At 42.9% G+C, this 23255-nt stretch overlaps 1 protein-coding gene across 1 annotated transcript in view; it reads left to right on the forward strand.

The window, feature by feature from the left end:
• Nucleotides 1-23255, forward strand: part of SND1 (staphylococcal nuclease and tudor domain containing 1) — a 550040-nt gene that overhangs the window by 240317 nt on the left and 286468 nt on the right. The window contains exon 12 of the mRNA XM_006861100.1: nucleotides 21155-21255. Within this exon, the coding sequence (XP_006861162.1) occupies nucleotides 21155-21255 (101 nt within the window). The remainder of the gene's footprint in view (nucleotides 1-21154; nucleotides 21256-23255) is intronic.

Genomic DNA, 23255 nt, shown 5'->3' on the forward strand with positions numbered 1-23255 from the left:
ATTCAGGTGGGGAAATTATGGGACACACTGGAAATCCTCCAAAGTGCAGATCTGTGGATGACAGGTTTCTGAGACTGGGCTTTTCCTCATAAGAGGCACTGTGGGTGTCCGAGCACAAAACATTCAAATTAATGTCCATTTTTCCCAGAAGTTGATGAGCTGAGGTTGAATGTGGTGGTGTCTAGTGGACTCCAACTGATGGTGCCTTGAGGTATGCAGAGTAAGAACTGCATTCCATATAGGAGGTGTTCAAGCCTGTGACTGACCTCTCCAAAGCAGATTGTCAGCCCTTCCAAAGGAGCTCGCTGGTGGGTTTCAACTACCAGCCTTTCAATTCATAGTCTAGCCCTTAATCATTTGTGCCACCCAGGGACTCCTTATTCTCTTGCCTATAGCTGAGCTGCCTTTGAGAAATAGTGAAGAAGGTGCATTTAATGTATCTTGTTGTACCTAGGCATGCAGTGCTGCGCTGCATTAAGATTTGGTTCTTCATTTTAGAAAGCAGGAAAATGGACCAATAAAAGCATTTCATATCCTGGAGAGGTGGACTAATGTGTCCTGCATGCTATCTGGGACATCTCTTCTTTTGTTAATGGATTATTGAACATGACTTCTAATTATTATTGCTTTTGTGGAACCATCTGTTTCCTGGGAATGTGGTATGAAGTGTTCTCTTGAAGTCTCTAAGAGATTCCGGAGTTGCCTGGGTTGGGGTTAGCAGAGGTGCTTTGCCTCTCCCCAGCTCCTGTTGCTAGTTGCTGTATTGGGGGGGGGATGGTGGAGAAGAATGTTTGCTCATGTCTGTGATAGCATAGTGCTAAAGATTCCAGTAGGAGTGGGATTGGATTGCAGTGTGGCCGTGAGAAGCCTTTCTCATCTATATGGAAGCCAGCACTAGCTTACTTCATGACTTTAGGGAACAAATGTCGTGTTGGCCCTAGGCTTATAGTCCACTGCTAACCATCTAGCCTATAATTAAGTGTAGTGAATTGAGGAGGGGCCAAGAGCAGTTAAGGCAGGGTCTGTGGGTACTTTCAGACATTAACCTTAGGTGCCCTATGCTCACTCTGCCTTTGATTAAGGAACTTCGACTCCTTTGGTGGGTCTCTATCTTCTATATGACCTAGAGGGGAAGGTGGTAAGTCTAAAGGGCAAAAGGCATATGATGTTGACACTTTGCTCTTTTGGAGTCATTTCTTAGCAACAAAACTGAAAATAATTTATTTAACACCATCGGTGCTGTATCCTTGGGCTATTTCTCCTTGGGCAAATTCTTTAGACTGATTATGTTTTTCTCTATAATTCTTCTCCAAGGTTTCAGTGACTTCCTCTAGGCCAGTTCCCCATTCTAATGTTGGCATTTAGTTAACCCTACCTGAAGAGAGTGACTTCTAGCTCGTGGAGTGCTAGAGAGATGGGGGTTCTCCAAACTGTAGTCCAGACAGAATGGCCTTCCTGCCAGGACTTCACTCACGTACACAGCAGCTATAGTTCCTCTCCACCCCCCACCCCCGGAGCAATGGTTGTTGGCTGGGACTTTTGGCGGTGCAAGATCTTCGGTTCCCACGTTTATTGTTTAGGTTTCACAATTTAGCATTTGGGAAATGTCCCATCATAGGTTAATACAGATTTGTAGACAAATGTAATGCCAAATTTTTGTTTTTAATCTATTTTAAAAGAATATCCCCTTTAACAGCCTCTCTTCTTAGAGGCCATTACACAAATCTCATAACCCCTTTCTTCATATCCCTTTGCCCTCCCATCTTAGTTTTATTTCTACTGTTATTTTGACAACCTCCAGGAAGGATTCTTTTTTTTTTTTAGTTTTTATTGTGAATAGCATAGTGATTATGAATCAGGCTGCTAACCTCAAGGTTGGCAGTTTGAAACTACCAGCCATGCCAGGGGAGAAAGATGAGGCTTTCTGCTCCTGTAAAGAATTGCAGCGTCGGAAACTCTGTGCAGGGTCACTATGAGTATGAACTGACTCCATGGTACTTAACAACAACAATGTGTTAGTTTACATGGGAGAACATTCGTTTTACATTCATCCCTATCATATTTCGTTTCATTGCAATAATTACAATCCCCTCGATGCATCATCAAACAACCAAAGGGTACATCCTGCAAACCTGCCCCTCAGCCGACAGCACACAGCCCCTCTCCCTGCCTGAGTCCAGAGTCCCCATCCACTCCATCTCTCCACATCATCGTCTCTGCCTCCATCTCTGGCATCACTGCTTCTCTGCATAAAGAACCCCACTCTGCTCTTCTCCCTTGATGGTCCAAGGGACCTCCACTCCTGGACTTCAAAGTCAGCCACTCCCCTCCTTTTGCTACAAAACGTCTACATTTGCATTTCCACCTCTCACAGTCAGTCCTGATAGCAATTATTCGCTATTGAACCACAAGAGTCTTATCCCCATCTCCTTTCATCCGTCCCTTCCAGACAGGTTGGAAACCACTCGCTCAGTGGAGATTCTACCTTCCCTGCAATCTTTACTGCATGCCCTCCAACTTGTAATGCACACCTGGGCCGACCTGGGCCTCTGTTTTATTTAGGGGAGGAGCTTCACACCAAGCTTGGAGGGACTAAAACAGGATACAGCTAATATCAGTAATTTTCCAGACATTCAGGTAACTTTACATCGTACTTCGCTGGTTCGAATCCCAGGCCCGCAACTTGGTTTTTCAGGCTCAATTAACATATCTATAGCCCCTGAGCTCAGTTGGGGGAAGGTGAGAGGTAAGGACAAAAGCTTGGGCGGAGTCCCGCTGCTTCGGCTTCCTGAGCCAGGTTTTCAGGAGGATGCCAGACACCGAGGTGAATGGGCTGCACCTGGAAAAGGGATAAGGGAGGATGGCTTTTTTGTCTATAGAACAAAGAACCGAGAAGTAGCTAAGATATTTTCAGTTAATCCTTTGGAGGAAGGCTTGACCTTGCAACCTTTAGTCTCGGCTTTAGGAGGTTCTGATATTTCTCTGTGGGTAATAAGGGCTCATGTCTGCATTTAATTATAACATAACCAACCGAATACTAAGATGAAAAACAATTTGCCTATAGGGCCTCGAACCTCTGACCAGACCTACACGGTCTGCAACAATCATCCAGCCTTTGAAGCCAGGTCAAGTGAATACTATCTGCAAGTATGGGTGTTCATCTCCCCTCACTTCATATCAGCCGGACGCTTCACTCTCTGCTGTAGTATTCTGTGGCCACGTCACTGTCTCCGGGCCCTGGAGTCTCCAGGTTTTGCCATACTGCTGGCCAACTAGGTCTCCACCCGGGTTCACAGGAGTCTATTGAATGTGGTCAGACTTAGCTTACAACTTCATTGCTATTTTTTTCCCACTTCCCCTTATCTGTGACCAACGTGGTCAGCAGCAAGACCACATGCCTGGTCGTGTAGTCCTCTTGAGTCTTAGTCTTGGAAGGAGGTTTTCCTTGAGGGGACCTGACCACTTGCCTTGATGGCTCCCTGGGGAACAACTTGCTTGTTCTTGTAGTAGTCAATCAGACTGCTGTTACTGTTTTTGATTTTTCCTGCTGGTCTTTCTTTTAAGAAGTATCTTCTATTCTTCTAGTTGCTTCAGGCTGGTCTGCTTGTTCTTTCAAGTGGAAATTTCCCACCTCGGAAAATTGTGGATGGGGTTCAGGATTCCACCTATGGTCTTATGCAATGCAAAGGCTCCCCAGGAAGCCTCCTTCATTGGGCAAGTTGTAGCCCCAGTTTAGGTATTCCAATCAGTTATAGACTGAAGACAGACGTATACAAGCTTTCTATGGTGATGTTTCTGGCTATTCCTTTATCTCTCCTTCAAGTGTCTGTTTTACAATGGTATGCAAGGGAAACCAAGCTTCAATCACTGTATCCCAGAGTCCTGTTGTTCCAAGGTTGTGCACACATCATTATTTACCTCTGTCCCACTTAGCCCATGCAAACCTGCCTAACTGTTCTCCCATCTGCCTTGTTCTTCCATTCTCCTTTCCCTTCTTGTGTATTGTCTTCCTCCCCTGCCCCTAGCACCCAAGCTATCCTGTGTCTATTCTCTACCCTGTGTTCCACCTTCCCCACCGTCCCCTCAACCCACCCCATACATTTTAATAACCAGCAAAGAATTACCCCCCACACTTTTAATGTGGGTTCTTTTTCTTAGTCTTTTACAGTAGTGGTCCTATGCAGTATTTCTCCTTTGTGACTGACTGATTTCACTCAGCATAATGTCCTCAAGGTTCATCCATGTTATGCGGTGGCTTGCAGCTTCCTTTTTCTTTGGGAGCATTCTTGATGCAGTGATTTAATGTCCCCTGACTGCCACTGACCTTGGAAGTTTGGGACACAGATGACTGTGACTGACCTGACCCACACTCAGCTTTCATCTTCTACAGCAGGAGTGGGGAAGCTTTTGTGTGCCAGGATTTATAATATCATTTGTGGGCCATGCAGAATGATCAACTTAAAAATTAACCTGCTGTATTTGGTCAAACATTTCATTAACTCACCTGTAATGTGATGGCTGGAGGCCTGGTGTGGTGCTGTATGTTATGCACTGGACTGCAAAGGCTGTTTCAACTGCGACTTTGGCTGTTCAAGCTCACCAGCCACTCCTCGGAAACCCTTATACAGGGGTCAGAACCAACGCAAGAGCACTGAACAACAAGCTGATGGCGAGAACTGTGGCTGCCTTGGCAGGGTCAGACTAAATGATTTTGTGTCCACTCCCCTCCTCTCCCCATAGGATGACAGCTCTGAGAAGTAAGAAGAGACATGGAGGGGGCACCAGGTCATTGCCAGGAGTGCCTGTGGGGCCCTCTGGCTTGCCCCTTGGGACAAGCAGTTGTGGGGTCAAAATCGAGGCCCTAGGATGACTTACGCCGTTCATTTACTCATAACAAAATTAAGGTCAGACATTAGCACAAACACAGGCTGTACAGTTTAGCTACATTGTAGCTTCTTAAGAACTTCAGAAATGCAGGTTAGTCAAAACGCTGGCAAAGGAGACTTTATTTGGAAATTGTGGTCTCTCAGCTTTACTTTAAGGAGCTCTCTTAGCTTAGTGGTTACGAGTCAGGCTGCTAACCTCGTTCAGCAGTTCAAAACTACCAGAAAGATGAAGCTTTCTGCTCCCATAAAGATTTACAACCTCTGATAAAAGAGGGCATATACATAAGAACACCCACACTTGCAGATAATACCCACTTGACCTGGCTTCAATGACAAGATGATCAGAGCTCAACTAGAAGAAGAAAGAAGAGGAAAAAATGAGTAATCTGATACAATTTGATGAACTTGACCTATACCTATGGATGCAGTAGTTCAAAAAAGGGAACAAATCTTTACAGTGAGGATCATTCCCACCCCCTTCATACACAGAGTAGACAGGGATGGGCAACTTGGACATTGGCTACCCACAACTGGGGAGCTATAAAGGCAAGAAGTGACTGGCTTACAAGCTTTCAAGAGGGAGCCTAGATCCAGAGGGCATGAAGGAAGGTAGAATCTCCACTGAGTAGTATCCAATTTGTCTAGTCGGGGCTGATGAAAAGAAATGCAGATAGGTCTCTTATAATACAATAGTGAATAATTATTATCAGGACTGACTGTGAGGGTTGGAAATGTAAAGGTCAACATTTTGTAGCAAAAGGAGGGGAGGGACTGACTTTGCAGTCTAGGAGCAGAGGTCCCTGCGACCATCAAGGGAGAAGAGTGAAGTGTGGGACCCTATGTAGAGAAGCAGTGATGCCAGAGAATGGAGGCAGAGAGGATGTGGAAAGAGGGAGCGACTGGAGACTTTAGACCCAGAGATGGAGAGGGACTGTGTGCTGATGACCGGGGTGAAGTGGGGTGGGGTTGGGGATGGAGGCAGGCTTGCAGGGTATACCCTTTGGTTGGTTGATGATGCATGGAGGGAATTATAACCATGGCAATGAAATGATATGCTATAGGATGAATGTAAAGCTAATGCTCTCCCATGTAAAGTATCACATAATTCACAATAAAACATTAAAAATAGATTTACAGCCTTGGAAACTCTATACAGGGTCACTATGAGTCAGAACCAATTCCTCGTCACACCACCACCAGCTTTACTTTAAGATTCCCTCTCAGATTTTTTGGAAATATTTTCAGTTGGCAAAACTGTATTTCCCTTCAGCGTTTCCATGGACCCCATATGGAGCTGGGTCTTACTTCTCCCCTCAAAAGAGATTAAAGTACCTGTACATTCAGCAAGGAATGGGGAACGGGAGGTCCGTTTTGTCAGCTATGTAGCAAAGAATGGACACTAGCTGCCGACTCTGCTTAGAAAGGTTTGTAAGCACTGTAGGTTAATGTTCCATTGATGAAAATGAAATGTGCTTGGAATCGTTTTGACTGTTTTGGGGGGCGGTGGAGGGGGGTGGCTGGAGTGGGAAGAGTGATTGTAGATGGGAGAAAACAACATAAATGCATGTGAATAAACACCCAGCCTTAGCACCTAATTACAATGATTTGGAAGGGGGTGTTTCAGAATGCATCTTGACAGGATGGAAGAGGTAGGAAGGGAGTTTTGGTTCTGGCTCTTCATCTGTGGTGGAGTTGAAAACAACAAAATGCATGATTGTTTGTGAATGTATCTGTAAGAGTGGATTCCATTTCAGCTCTCTCAGCGCTCAAAGATGTCTTTATTGGAGCATAGGAATTTCTGCTGTTGGTTGTGGTTATAAAAGCAAGTCTGCATGTAACATTTGTTCGTTTTCCGTCTAATATCAATACTCAACAGAAGCACTAATCATTAACTCGAAAAGCAAGTATTTCGTTAACAGAAGTTTCCAGCCACGCATTCAATACCCACCTATTAGAATAAATTTCAAACATTAAGGAGCTCTGGAATTATGTTGGCAAATCAGGAATCATGAGACATAACCGTTGACTTGATAGAAGTCACTGAAAATGGTTTTGATTTAATGAACTATTGAAAAGAAGATATTTTGCAATGGTAGTTAGAGATTATAGTAGAATCCAAAATTGTTTTTTGGGGAACTGAAAAAGCATATACCTTGTATCAGTTGTTGTCAAGTCATTTCTGACTCCTGGTGACCCCATCTGTGTCAGAGAGTGGAGCTCCTTAGATTTTCAGGCTGGTTTGTAAGAAGTTAGATTGTCAGACCATTCTAACAAGGAGCCTATAGGGGAACTCGAACTTCAACCTCTGTGTTACCACCTGAGCCTGTTAACAGTTTGTATCATGCAAAGATTACTTTTCTAGTCAGGTTGCTGTTGTTAAGTGCTGTCAAGTTGATTCCGACTCATAGTGACCTTGCATAGGGTTTCTGAGGAACAGCGGAACAGTGGTGGACTTGAACTGCTGACTTTGTGGTTCACAGACCAATGCTGATCCCAACAGTGCCATAACAGGAGTCCTCTAGTGGGTTTTTGTTGTTAAGTGCCGTCTAATCGGTTCTAACTCATAGCGATCCTATATGGGGTTTCCAAGCAGCTGCTGGTGAGCTTGAACCACTGACCTTGTGCTGTATCCATGTGGTCTAGTGCTTTATCTCACAGTGCCACACCAGGACTCCTCTAGTTGGGTAGTATATTTTAAAAAGAAAAGAAAATGAGGGATAACCTTTTATTTTCTTCCTGATATCCCTGCCTTTTCATGCCATATTTTTGCATACCTGGTTTGGATGTTTACAAGTATAAATTATAACAAAAGTTCACAAGGGAAAATATAGGTAGGATCATGTACTGGAAGAATGAAGCTCAGACTCACTGTGCCTTAACAGATCCAAAGATGGTGGCCGCTGGTTTTGTGAATGCATTTGAGATGTGACTGGTCAAATTGATGTATGCTTTGAGTGTAAAGTGCACACTAAATTCAAGGACTTAGTCAAAAAAGAGAGAAATAACATATCTCATTACTTTAAAAAATCTTGTTTATGCATTGTACATAAGAGTGAAATGTGTTGGATATTTTGAGTTGAATAAGAAATACAAGGGATCCTTAAAATGTTCATGGAAAATGGAATGAAAAGATAATGGCATTTATCTTTTAATGTACCTGGAGAACATTATGCTGAGTGAAATTAGTCAATCACAAAAGAACAAATATTGTATGAGATGATTGTGGTAAAAAAAAGTTAAGAAAAGGCTTTCTTGTTAAATGGAACATTCTATGATGAGTTCCAGGGGTGGGATTGAAGGGAAAATTATTCACTGGGTAGAGTATAGACACTTGTTAACTTGCGTGATGGGAAAGCGAAATACAGCAGGAGAGGGAGGCTGGCCCTGGGAAGGCATAGCATAGGCAAGAGTTATAATGAATAGAGGGAAACGTTGTTAACTGATGGTACATGAAGAGGGAGGCATTGTGATCATGGTAATGACACAAAGTATATGATTTGCTGAAGTGGGACTGACGATCTGTAAAACTTCCTCAATTCTCAGTAATATATTAAAAACGAAACAAACATTATATTGTTGTTAGGTGCCATCGAGTCGGTACTCATAGCGACCCTACGCACAACAGAAAGAAACACTGCCCAGTCCTGGGCCAACCTCACAATTGTTGCCACGCTTGAGCCCATTGATACTGCCATGTTGCCAGTCCATATCGCTGGGGGTCTTCCTCTTTTTCTCTGACCCTCCACCTTACCAAACATGATATCCTTCTCCAGTGACTGGTCTCTCCTGAAAATATGTCCCAAGTATGAGGGATGAACTTTGGCCATCCTGGCCTCCAAGGAGCACTCTGGCTGCACTTCTTCCAACACAGATCTGTTTGTTCTTTTGGCAGCCCATGGCACTTTCAATATTCCCCTCCAACACCATAACTCAAAAGCATCAATTCTTCTATGGTCTTCCTTATTCACTGTTCAGCTTTCATATGCATATGAGGTTATTGAAAATACCCTTGTTTGGGTCAGGCACACCTTAGTCCTCAAGCTGACATCTTTGCTCTAAGGTCTTGAAAAACCAAACAAACAAAAAAGGTCTTTTGCAGCAGGTTTGCCTAATGCAGTATGTCCTTTGGTTTCTTGACTGCTGCTTCCATGAGTGTTGATAGTTGATCTGAGAAGAATGAAGTCATTGACAATTTCAATCTTTTCTCCGTTGATAAGAATGTTGTTTATTGGTCCAGTGGTGAAGATTTTTGTTGTCTTTACATTGAGATGCAATACATACTGAAGGTGGTCTTTGAGCTTCATCAGTAAATATTTTAAGTCCTCTTCACTTTCAGCAAGCAAGGTTATATCATCTGCATATCTCTGGTTGTTAATGAGTCTTCCTCCAATCCTGATGCCACATTTTTCTTTATGTAACCCAGTTTCTCGGATTATTTGCTCAACATACAGATTGAATAATTATGGTGAAAGAATACAACCCTGTCGTACACCTTTCTTAATTTTAAACCATTCTGTGTTCCCATGTTCTGTTTGAACGACTGCCTTTTGGTCCATGTGCAGCTTCCTCATGAGCACAATTAAGTGTTCCAGAATACTCATACTTTGCAATGTTGTCCATAGCTGCTCATGATCCACACAATCAAAAGCCTTTGCGTAGTCAATAAAGCACGGGTAAACACCTTTCTGCTAGTCTGCTTTCAGCCAAGATTCATCGGACATCAGCAGTGATATCCCTCGTTCCACGGCCTATTCTGAATCTTGCTTGAACCTCTGGAAGTTCTCTGTCAATGTATGTTTGCAGCCATTTCTGTTTTATTTTTAAAAAACATTACTCGCATGGGATATCAAAGAAATTGTCCCATGATTTCCACATTCCATTGGGTCACTTCTCTTTAGAATGGGTACAAATACGGATCTCTTCCAATCAGCCAGCCAGATAATTATCTTCCAGATTTCTTGGCATAAATGAGTGAGTGCCTCCAGTGCTGCCTCACTTTCTTGAAAGATTTCAATTTTTATCCTATCAATTCTTGGAGCCTTGTTCTTTGCCAGTTCCTTCAATGCACTCTGGACTTCTTCCTTCTGTATCATTGGCTCATGATCATATACTGCCTATTGAAACAGTTGAACATTAATCATTTTCTTTTGGTAGAGTGACTCTGTGTATTCCTTCCGTCTTCTTTGGATGCTTTCTGCATCATTCAATAATTTGCCCAGAGAATCCTTCAATAATGAATATTGAGGCTTAATTTTTTTTCTCCAGTTCCCCCAGCTTGAGAAATGCTGAGTGTGTTCTTCCCTTTTGGTTTTCTGACTCCAGATTTTTGCAAACTGCATTGTTATATTTGACTTTGTCTTCTCGAGCTGACCTTTGAAATGTTCTGTTCAGCTCTTTGACCGCCTCATTTCTTCCATTTGCTTTAGCATCTCTACACTGGAGAGCAAGTTTCAGTGTCTTTTCTGACACCCTTTTTTGACCTTTTCCATCTTTCTTGAATTCTTAATGATTTTTTACTTTTTTCATGTATGATGTTCTTGATGTCATCCCACAACTCTTCTGGTCTTCGGTCTTTAGTGTTTAATATATCAAAATCTGTTCTTCAGATGATCTCTAAATTCAGGTGGAATATAGCAAGGTCATGTTTTGGCTCTCATGGACTTGTTTTTATTTTATGTAGCTTCAGTTTGTGTTTGCATATGAGCAGTTGATGGTTTGTTCTACAATCTGCCCCGGCCTTGTTTTGACTGATGATATGGAGCTTTTCCGTTGTCTCTTTCCGCAGATGTAATCAATTTGATTTCTTTGTATTCCATCTGGTGGGGTCCACGTGTATGATTATTTCTTATGCTGTCTAAAGAAAGTATTTGAAATGAGCACATTGATTTTGTGGAATTCTCTCATGCGATCTCCAGCATCATTTCTATCACCAAGGCCTTATTTTCCACCTGTGGTACTTCCTTTATGTTTCAAACCTCCAGTAATGATCAATACATCTAGATTGCATGTTTGATCAGTTTCAGATTGAAGAAGTTGGTAGAATTCTTCTGTTTCCTCCTCACTGGCTTTAGTGGTTGGTGCGTAAATCTGAATAATAATAGTGATATTAACTTGTCTTCCCAGTAGTCACATGGATATTATCCAATCACAGACAGGGTTGGACCTCTTCACTGATCTGGATATGGTTTTTTTTCTTTTGACAATGAACGCAACGCCATTCCTCTTGAATTTGTCATTCCCAGCATAGTAAACCGTGTCAGATTCAAAATGGCCAATACCAGTCCATTTCAGCTCACTATTGCTTAAGATATCAATGTTTATACGTCCTATTTAATTTTTGACAATTTCCAATTTTTCTAGATTCATACTTTGTACATTCCATGTACCTGATTATTAATGGATGTTTACAAAGCTGTTTATCTTCATTTTGAGTTGTGCCCTATCAGCGAATGACTGTCCCATGTGCTTTACTTCCATTCGTGTCATCATGGTCGACTCTACTTTGACAAGACAGCTCTTCCCCAGTTGCATTTTGAGTGCCTTCTAACCCAAGGGGCTCTTTTTCCAGCACTGTATCTGACACTGTTTCTCTGCTATTTATAAGGTTTTCAGTGACTAAATATTTGAAAGTGGTTCGTCACTCCTTCTTCCTAGTCTGTCTTCATTTAGAAGCTCACCTGAAAGCTTTCCACCATGAGTGACCCTTCTGGTATTTAACATACCCGTGGCATAGCTTCCAGAATCACAGTAACTCACAAGCCACCACAGTACAACAAACTGACAGACGAGTGGTGGAAACAAATGTATATATGATGTGGTGCTGTGGGTTAATGTGCTGGACTGCAAAGTCGTTTGAATCTCAAGGCAGCAGTTCAAGCTCACCAGCTGCTCCTTGGAAACCCTATGGGTCGGTATCGATTCCACAGCATATATACATATATACATATATATATATATACACACACACACACACACACATATATAAAATGACATTTTTACATGAATTTTTGGCACCCCGTCTGCCCCCCACTACTGTGCCCCCCGACGAAGTTTTATTCTGAATTGAGTGATAGTTTACATGGGAGAACATCAGTTTTACACCATCGTTTCATTGTAATGATTATATTCCCCTCCGTGCATCATAATTGAAAAGTATTTGCTTCTATTCCCTCTGTCCATATACATTTTTATAAAAAATTTTTATTGTGAATTATGTGTTGGTTTACATGGGATAACATTTTCTTTACATTCATCCTATCATATTTTGTTTCATTACAATGATATCAGTTCCCTGCACGCATCATCAAACAAACTAAGGGTCCACCCTGCATGCCTGCCCCCGGCTGTCAGCACACAGCCCCGCTCCCTCCCTGAATCTAGAGTCATTAGCTGCTCCATCTCTACATGTCATTGTCTCTGTCCCCAGTTTGTGGCCTCACTGTTTCTCTGGATAGGGCCCTGCACTCTGCTTTTCTCCCTTGATTGTTTCATGGGCTTCCGCTCCTAGAGTGCAGAACAAATCACTCCCCTCCTTTTGTACAAAACATCTACCTTTACCTTTCCAGCCCTCACAGTCAGTCCTGATAAAAATCATTCCTTATTGAACCCCAACAGACTTATCCTCATCACCTTTCATCAGTCCCATCCAGACAGATTAGAAACCACTCAGTGGAGATTCTACCTTTCCCTGTACCCTCTGGGAATAGGTACCCTATTGAAAGCGTGTAATCCAGTCACTTCTTGCCTTTGTAGCACCCCCTATTTTGGGTAGCCAATGTATAAGTTACCCATCCTTGTCGACCCCGTGTACCAAGGGGTGGGAATGATCCTCACTGTAAAGATTTGTTCACTCCTTTGCCCTACTGCATCCACAAGCATAGGTCAAGTTCATTAAATTGTAGTGGATTACTCTTTTTCTTCTTTCTTCCTCTAGTCGAGTTCTGATCATCCAGCAAATGGGTACTGTCTGCAAGTGTGGGTGTTCTTGTGCATCCCTCTTCACTTCATATCAGCTGGATACTTCACACTCTGTTCTAGTCCTCTGGGGCCATGTCCCTGCCCCATAGGCCCAGGAGTCCCCAGGTCTCGTCATACTGCTGGCCATCCAGGTCTCAATCCAGGTTAACAGGAGTCTATGGAATGTGGTCAGACTTAGCTCACAACTTCATTGCTGTTTTACCCCCACTTCCCCTTATTGGTAACCAATGTGGTCAGCAGGAAGACCACATGTTTGCTCATGTATTCCCCTTGAGTCTTAATCTTGGAAGGGAGTTTTCCTTGAGGGGACCTGACCACCTGCCTTGATGGCTTCTGGGTGAACTACTTGCTTGTTCTTGTCAATCAGACTGCTGTTGTTGTTTTTTATTTTTCTTGCTGGTCTTTCTTTTATGAAGTATCTTCTGTTCTTCTAGCTGCTCCAGGCTGGTCTGCTTGTCCTTTCAAGTGGAAATTTCCCACCTCAGAAGATTCTGGATGGGGTTCAGGATTCCACCTATGGTATTATGCAATGCAAAGGCTCAGAAGGAAGCCTCCTTCACTGGGCAAGTTGTAGCCCCAGTTTAGGTATTCCAATAAGTTATAGGCTTTCTGTGGTGATATTTCTGGCTATTCCTTTCTCTCTCCTTCAAATGTCTATTTTACAATAGTAGGTAAGGGAAACCAAGATTCAAAAGTCTGTCCATATACTTTTAAGAGCAATTTTCCTTGTTTCTTTTTACTTTTTCAGTGTTGTCACTGAGAGATGTAAGCATACATCTATGGTTCTCATTTGTGACTGTTTCTGTAGAGAGTGTTGCTTTATGAGGAGGGAGGGCAGCTTGCCATCCACTGCCAGTGTTTTGTCTGCATAAATCACTCAGCTGAGAACCGGCCCCAAATGAACTCCCTAGCTAGTCATTTTGAAGCTCTTCCTGTACTCAGGTGAATGAGTGAAGCACGTGTAAAAACTTAAAAAAAAAGAAAAAAGAAAAAGAAAAACACAAAAAACCATATCCTACTCTTATATATTTAAAAAAGATACTTGAGATGTTTTGTGTTTTAAAAAAGCTCAAGAATATAGCATTTAATTATTGAGAAGTATTAGGGAGTCCTGGTGTGGCGCTGTGGGTGGGTTAATGCCCCAGACTGCAAATCCGTTTGAATGACAAGGTCAGTGGTTCAAGCTCACCAGCTGCTCTTCAGAAACCCTATACTGGGTCCCTTGGGGTCAGAATGGACTCGAAGGCACTTAACAACAACAACTAGGGAAGGTACTATGAAATCCAGTGCAAATGCAGACTTGTATCTAGTGTTCATTTTCTTCCCAATTTGATTAGCTAAGATGCTTCAGCCCAGCACATCTGTTGTTGTTAAATGCAGTTGAGTCAGTTCTGACTCAGTGCTTAGATTCTCCTACAGCACCACGCCAGTACCTCTGTAGTTAATCCTGTTAATCAATACAGTTCACACCACTCTGCTTCAATATCTCTGGTCAACAAAATAGCTAATAACTGGTACCTGCAAAATTATTCTGGAAAATGTCTTAATAAACAGTAAACAGTGTATCCTTCTTTAAAATAAGTCCTTTCTAAGCTAGGATGAATATGTATGAGGTACATATTCTTGTTTGCTGTTTCCTTGGTGGTGGTTATGTGCCTTGGAGTCAGTTCCGACTCATAGTGACCCAGTTACAGGGTTTCCGAGGCTGTAAATCTTTATGGGAGCAGAAAGCCTCATCTTTCTCCCACAGAACAGCTGGTAGTTTCAAACTGCTGACCTTGTGGTTCGCAGCCTGATTCGTAACCACTACGTACCAGAGCTCCCTGTGTTTCCTTAAGGAGAAAGAATAATTGAGTCTTTGTGCCTAATGTTTTTAGTAGTCTAATAATTTCAGTCAATATATGTCCATTTATGCATATATGCATATATGTATGCATGTGTTTATGGACTTATTCCGCAGATACTAATTTGGTGCTTACTTATTGCCAGGCCCTGTTCTAAGAAAATTGGTACAAAGTTATCTAAAAATAACTGTCACATATAGAGTGTACTGTGAGTCAGGCGCTCTTCTAAATGCCTTATGGAAATTAGTGCATTTCTGCCTCTTCTTAACTCTTTGAGGAAGGAACAGTTATCATGTTAAACTGAAGCCCAGAAAAGTTAGGTCCCTCATCCAAGTGCATACAAATTGTTTGCAATCTTGCTGGAACCAAACCCAGCTGTCCAGCTGCTCCATGATCTCTCTGTTCTTCTGGGAGCTGTGGAAATTATTTATTACTTAGTTTTGTCTCTAGACTGCATTTGTCAGACTTAAGCCAGATGAAGTTGTCTTCTCTGTATCTGGGGTTTTCAGAGTCTTTCCGTAAGTAACCTGTCCTAAGAGTGAGTGATCTTTGCAGAGCCTATTTTGAGAGGGCGGGTGCTGATTATTGGCTGTATGAGGTAGTGGGGGGATCCTGTAGTGATTATGCAAGATTCTCACTTAACAGTCCTAGTTCCAGTAAAACTAAACTCAGGCTGTGGTCTGGAAACATGGACATATGGTTGTCTTTCTCCCTGCTTTCTCATGCACATTTCATCGTCAGCATTACTGACATTATCAGCAGCAACAGCATCATCCTACAATCTATGAAGTGCCTTTGGTGGTTTGACTCTTTTCTAGTGACTTCTTGTTGTGTGCCATGGAGTCGGTTCCAACTCACAGCGATCCTGTACAGGGTTTCCAAGGATGACAATCTTTACAGGAGCAGAAAGCCTAGTTGTGTGAAAAATCTTCAGAATCCGTAGGTGTGGCCCAGAACTTCCACTGTTCCATTGTACCAAACTTCTGGACTTTATTGGAGATTGAAATGTGAATTTGCTCTGAAGTTTTTCCTCTGAAGGGTTTCTGAAATTGCTTTCAAGGAAAATTCCATAATTGAACCATTGGATTAATCAGATTGCCTGCTTTTCTTGTCTTTGTGAAACTCTGAGAAATAAACAATAAGATAATTTTTTTTTTAATAAACTGCTTGCTAAATCTGTCATAGGAATGACTTTTAGTTTTTATTGAGCGTATTATCCCAACTTCAAAATACAGTCTTTCCCCACCCACACACGCGGTTTGAATAAATGTGTTTTTGTTGTGTACAATAGTAGAATGGTCAACAGCTTAACAAAATGCTTCTCAGAGTGCCTAGCAATCTCATTGTAAAGGTGTCCTTCAGGCACTCTGATTACAGGGCTTCTGAGTCATATACCCCGTCTCACAACAAAAACTTCCTGCATACCCTCCTATCATCTTCCAGGCCCTGTGCCAGCTGTTCCAGTGAATAAAAGACATGGTCTCTACCCTCACAGAGTTTACAATCTGTATTTTCCAGTTGATGGTGGGAATTACACATATCTAGGAAAATCGTAGAAGAATTGATGCTTTTGAGTTATGGTGTTGGAGGAAAATATTGAAAGTGCCAAGGGCTGCCAAAAGAACCAAGAGATCTGTGTTGGAAGAAGTGCAGCCAAGAGTGCTCCTTGGAGGCCAGGATGGCCAAACTTTGTCTTTCATACTTGGGACATATAGTCAGGAGGGACCAGTCTCTGGAGAAGGATACCATGTTTGGTAAGGTGGAGGGTCAGAGAAAAAGAGTAAGACCCCCAACGAGATAGATTATCAGAGTGGCAGTATCAATGGGCTCAAACATGGCAACAATTTTGAGATTCACCATGACCCGGGCAGTGTTTTGGTCTGTTGTGCATAGGGTCGCTATGAGTCAGTACCAATGTGATGGCACCTAACAACAACAACAACAAACCACTGGATTCCTAGTGTGGCTCTGTGGGGTAATGCACCAGACTGCAAAGCTATTTGAATGCAAGCTCAGCGGTTCAGGCTTACCAGCTGCTCCTTTGAAACCCTATACAGGGTTGCTATATGTCGGAATCAACTTAATAGCACTTAAGAACAGCAACAAAAACCCACTAAGGAGCTAGGTAGCACAGTGATAAAATGCTTGGCTGCTTACAGAAAGGCTGCTAATTCATTTTCCCCAGCTGCTCCATGGGAGATCGGACCTGGCGACCTGCTTCCATACAGAAGCCAGCCTAGGGAACGCCACAGGCAGTGCTCCCTTGTCCTGTAGGCTCGCCATAGTTTGGAGTGGACTCGACATTGCACAGCAAGAAGCATCCACTGGAGTCAGGTGAAATGTGTGGTGATCCAAACCCTCCTGGAGGAGCCTCAGATGGCTACCTAGTGATCTGCTTCCCAAAGGTCACATCCTGGAAAACCCTGTGGATTCAGAATCACGCAAGTGCTACTAAGACTATGTAGTAAACCAGATCTGGCAAAGTAGCTTGTAGAATTTTTGAGTGAGATGATGCCCTGGAGTTCTAGTCTAGCGCTCTCATTTCCAGCTGACGAAATTGAGCCTGACAGACATAAGCTGACTACTTGGAAGGAAGTGACAGTGGAACCAAGCAGGAGCCCTGGGCTCCTTAAGGTTGTTGCTGTAAGTAAGGGTCCGGCCCTGGGTCAGTTATGTATCAGCCTTTCTGCCATCTGTATGTAAAATGCTTGTGTACCCAACACTTCAGGAATAGCTCTGTTTGGCAAATAAAGAGCAAATCTATATTAATTCATTTCTTCTCTTCAACTCATGCCATTTCATATGCACTTGCCTACAACCACAAAATTCAAGTTATTATTTCCTCACATGGAGGCATTGCCAAGATTTGCAGTTGTTTTAATTGAAACTGTTTAAACTGCAACTCCTATTCAAGTGATTGACAGGTCAGTGATGAGTATCTAGGGATGGAAAACTCCAAGGTAGGGGAGTAGATCTCAGAATCCACAGGAGAGGGACATAAATGCTAATTACACATTGACTTTAATTCCTGGTTTGTCATTGCTGCCTGCAGGTGTGTATCTTGGCTGTGGGCTCTTCTGAGGGCCTCATTTGTATTTGAGATTTTCTTTAATAATGTTGCTTCTACTCCGAGCTCTTTAATCTCTGACTTGTTTTCAGTTTCTTTCTCTAGAAACAGGAAAAACGTAATTGGCAGATCAACATAGTTGTTCATTCTCTTGGTTACTGAAAGGTTTTTTTCTCCCATTGATTTTTCTGAAAGACAGTTTGGGGCTATTATTCATTCCGACCTTCTGGATGGCAAGATGCACAGGTGTTCACTTTTGGTGGTTGTGTTTTTGACCCCCCACTTCCTCACCATCACGAGCCATGTGGTTTCTGGATGAATTGGCACCTCTCTAGGCAGGGGAGCTAATGTTGCTGAGTAGTCTGCCTGCACTGAAGGGCTGATGTTCCATCCTGTCCGCATGCTCAGGAGGCACTTGGCATTGGCAGGTGCAAAGTGGCCTTGAAAGTCACTTGGTTTCTTATGAAGAAGGGCTGATACTTTTCCTGTTAGTAGAATGAATGGAGGGCCTAAGTATGTTAGGTGAATTTGCTAAAAACACAGGGTATGCACAGGTGCTGAGAGATGGAACTGAACTGACGGCTTTTAACAACAACAGTGGACCGCTTTGCTTCTCACAGGGTATTTATTGACTTTCTACCAAATGCCCTTGATTGGACCCTGTGCTGTGGCAATGCCCTTTTCAAAGTTGCCTTGAGATACCTTCCATTCCATAGTATAGCCACCCTAGAGACTTAGCTTCTGCACACATCTGATTTCCTTGGTGATTTTATCATGACTCTTAACAGATTTCCAAGGGATTTCCTGGCCCTCTTTCTGCTTCTGAAGCTGTAGGTTAGTAGTTGCATTTGGGCAGGACACCAAGACTGTAAAAAGCAATTGACTCTGTTAAGTCCTTGCCTCAGGAGAGGTCTAGGGGGTATCAATTTAGAGAACACGGAGAGTGCTTAATTGCCTGGTCTTTGACCGATAACTCTGGTCAGCTGTGGACTGGGAAATTTGTTGACAGTACTAGCTATTCCACCCTACTCCACCCCTATCTCTGGTAGCGTAGTGGTTACAAATTGGGCTGCAAACCACAAGATCAGCAGTTCAAAACTACCAGCTGTTCTGTGGGTGAAAGATGAAGCTTTCTGTTCCCGTAAAGATTTATAGCCTCAGAAACGCTATGAGTTGGAACTGACTCCATGGCACATCACCACCACCACCCCTATCTGATCATATTCCTCCTCACTTTCAATTTAGAGTAGTTGATAAGACCCGCCAGTAATTCCAATCTAGACATCTGGTTTCGGGAGTCTAGTCATTTCCTGGGGCTTCTATACAAAGTATCACAAACCAGGTGGCTTGGTTTATAGCAGCAGAGATTTATTCTCTTACAGTTCTAGAGGCCAGAAGCCTGAATCAATGTGTTAACATGGCCACACTCCCTCCTAGGACTCTGGGGAAGAATCTTTGTTTGCCTTTCTAGCTTCTGGTGATTGCTGACAATTCTTGTTATTCTTAGGTGTGTGAGCAGTGCCACACCACTCTGCCTCATCTTCATGTGGCCTCTGCCTGGCTCTGTGCCCACACTCCCCTCTTCTTGGAATGGCCCATCCCAGTTTAATTTGTCCTCAGCTTGTTTTCACCACAGAGATTCTGTTTCCACATCGGACCATATTCACGTATGAGGGCACTTCAAAATGTTTGTGGAAAAATGGAATTAAAGAAAAATGGAGTTTTCCCAAGAGAACTTCTTTAAGGCCCCTCCTATTTCCAGTGAGCATGAATTTTCGGGGCAGTGGGGGAGGGCACATTTCAATCCAGTGCAGAGTCATGTTTGTGATTTTGTACTTCTACATGGGATGTTAGGATGTTAGGACAGGACTTCCCAGAAGATGATTTACCTGCACCTCAGTCCTCAGTTGCCTTTCTTTCCAGTATGTTGCATCTGAAACTTGATTAGGCAGAATGTTCAAGTAATGTGACAGTGGGAATTGTGAGACAGCTGTCTTTTTCCAAATTTCCTATTCATTTTATAAAAGTCTTTGAGGAGCTGACAATTTGAAATCAATCTCATGGTGCTCCCCGCTAATGTGGTTGAACTTGGTGCCTGTGCAATGCGCAATCTTTAGGCTGGTCAGTGGGAACTAAAGATGTGTTTGGAGAAGGGCAGGCTGCTGACGGAGGGTCTCTCTTAGGTGCAGGTATATAAATGTTGACCTGTAAAGACAGATCATATATGTTTGCTAATTGGATGCCACATACCGGCAGCCCTCGGGTGATGAACGTCCAGAGTATGGACAGCTCAACTCCCATGTGTCCTTTAATGTTATGCAGATTTGCCCTTACTTTGAAACTCACAGTGAATCCTTCAGCACAATCACCTTCACTTGCTTTTAAATCTTTGAAAAGACTTCCAGCCTTTTCTTGCAATAGTCGGGCTAAACAAGACCTGAGTGCTTACCTACAAATTTGACTTCAAAGACACTTAGGACTGGATCTCGATAATAGCCCGGGGACTGTCCGCATACTTGGTTCTTTGCCATATAACCATGTTTATGTTAGTATGCATAGCCTTCCTTCCTTCTAGACTGTTACCTTGCTGAGGGCTAGGCCACCTCCTACTTCGTGTTAAGTCAACATGAAATCTTTCTTTCATACTCCTTAGTTCTCATTCTCCTTTTGTTCCTCAGTGGTTCCCAGTGTGACACATCTCTTGGAGAAGGACTCAGTAGCAGTCTCGGCATTTGGTATTTGGAGGCTTGCAAAGTGGACGTGGAGCTTATTTATTCAGAGTCTAGAGGGTCTTCTGGTTTTATCCTGGTCTTGTTTCAAAACTTCCTAACCCCAACTGTGTTGATACTGGACCTAGGTAACTGCTCCTCTGATTCTCACTCTGACACTAGCATCAGGCATCTGTGTAGTTGTATTCTTGTTGGTCCCATACTTGGCCTGGTCCTGGAGAAGCTAAGACAGACAGTTGTACTCGGGAGTCAGTTCAGACAGATTGTTCAAAGATTCTGACCCAGAACAGCTTGACCGTAATTTTTAGGAGTCCTTCTGCTTGAGGGGCTGCACACCGTTTCTCTGTCAAGTCTACTCTCTCTGAGGTCTGCAATACCCAGCCAGTTGTCTTCTTGTTGTTGTTGTGTGCTGTGAGTTGGGTCTGACTCAGAGCGACCCTGTATTGGGTTTTCAAGAGCACCTGGTGGTTTTGAACCACTCACCTTGTGATTGCCAGTCCAGAGCTCATCCTACAGCACCACACCAGGGCAGCTACCTTTTAATTGTCTCCTTTTTAATCTTCGACCCAGAAAATCAGGCTGTGACTGAGGTGGTCGTCTACAGATGTAAAGACACCTGCGGCCCTAATGCCCTCAGTTCTTTTTTTCCAGGTCAGCGTGACTGTGGACTACATCAGACCAGCCAGCCCAGCCACAGAGACCGTGCCTGCCTTTTCCGAGCGTACCTGTGCCACCGTCACCATTGGAGGAGTGTGAGTTTTCTTTCTTCTGTTCCTCTTCTCATGCTCTCATTCTCTACACAGTGGTTTAAAATAGCCTGTGTGCTCGCGTAGCAGTCTATTTTTGCAAAGTGATTACATCTACTCTCAGTTATTATTTATGATTTATTGGACTCCATGTGCTTGGCCAATTTAATGCACATTATTACTATTAATAATGCCATTTATGGGGTGTCAGCCAGACCCTAGGTACTATCCAAATGAAGTTAGATAGATTCTCTGCAGGTTGGTTTGGGAAGTTCATTTGTCGACGCGCGCGCGCACACACACGCGCGCACACACACACACACACACACACATGAGAAGAAAGAAGGGAGACTGATTGGTCATTTTCTTTGGATACAGATATGTAACCACTGGGTCACAGGCTCTTCCTCTTCTACTGGGCAGGCTGTGTCCTGGTTCTGTTCCAAGGTTGCTTGTAGCCTAGATGAGGAACAGAGTCTTTCAAGGGAGGGAGTATCTGGTAGGAAAGGAGGAAGCCTGCTGGGCCGTGCTTCCACAGTAAATATTAAAACAATCAGTCAGTCCTCAGTAGTAATTCTTACTCTGCATAAACTATACCAGCCTGGTAATTGTTTCCGTCTCTATTTAACCATCTTAACTGCTGTTTGTTACCAAACTGGTATTTTTCTTTTCTTCTAAGGGGGCATAGTGGAAGGAAAGGGAAGAAAAGACTAGGCTTCTCATCAAAACAGGGATTGTCTTATTGAAAGTACAGTGAAGCCTGTTAGGAACACCACCTCTAACTGCAGGATGTCTCTGGGAAGGATGAGAGTCTTCCATTGATTCCCCTTGGAGAAACTCGCCCATCAAGCATAGTCTCTTTCCCCTCATCCTTGCTGTCACACTTGGAAATGACTATTTTTAGCCACTGTTACCACTTTGAGAGAGAGCTATGTGCTTCCATAAAGATTGACATCCATGGGCATGTGGGCTTGGATTTGGTGTTGGGTTACCACTTGTGTGGTAATGTTACCAGTGTTCCTACAGCAGTCAGGTTTTATCTGAGCTAGAAGGAGCTCAATATAGGTTTTCTATGCCATTTTCTTAATATCGTCACAAAATCAGGTTTTGTTAGAAGAAGCAGGTTCTAGAAAATCATATAATATATTTGAAGTATGGAAGTGTGATTCTGTAGGATAAGCACTGGGATGCTAACTACAAGGTTGGCAGTTCAAAGCCACCAGCCATTCCTTGGAAACTGTATACAGGAATGCTGCAAGTCAGAACCAACTCGATGGTACTTAACAACAAGGTAACACTAGGGCGTCTTTTGGTCCTTCTTAACGTGCAGTGATGATTTTTTTTGCCAATTCCTTACTGTTTCTTTAAAAGTGGGTCCATATTTTCCTACTGTGGATAGCTACGAAGCTTGAAGTCCTCCCTAATAAATATTTTGCTATCACAGACAAGGGGCAGTCAGTGGATAAGGGCACACACTTTCTAATTAATTACTGGCAAAAAACGACAACACGACTGTGACAACAGACGTCTTTATTTTGGGCAGGTGGCCTTCACCAGTGTTTATCTAACAACCCATTAGAGAAGATCATCCCATTTAGCTAAAATAAGACTGCGCTGCTTGAAATGAATATTCTGGGAGTGTTTCATGGGGATTTTTAACACACAATTTGAGACAGCTGATTTAATTTTTTTTTCTTTTTGGAAGTAGGAACTTTTAGCTGTACTCTGTGGCATAAAGCCTCGAGGTCTCAGCTGTGTGAACCTTAACCTTGACTTAGATTAGTCCTCAGCCTGACACTCTTAGGAGATGAGGTGACTGTTTTAGCAGGGGCTTTGGCTAGAGTCCCCAGGCTTTGAAAGAAAGTGTCAACCCTGTTTGCCACTTGGTCAGTTAACTCATCAATTGGTCTAAGTTGACAGCATGGAGTATCCAGGCTCCGAGTTCATGAGCTTTCTGCTTCCATTTCGTGTAGTTCGATGGTATTATTACACAAAATAAATAAATA

Source organism: Chrysochloris asiatica, unplaced genomic scaffold (assembly GCF_000296735.1).
Source record: "Chrysochloris asiatica unplaced genomic scaffold, ChrAsi1.0 scaffold00041, whole genome shotgun sequence".
Lineage (NCBI taxonomy): Eukaryota > Metazoa > Chordata > Mammalia > Afrosoricida > Chrysochloridae > Chrysochloris > Chrysochloris asiatica.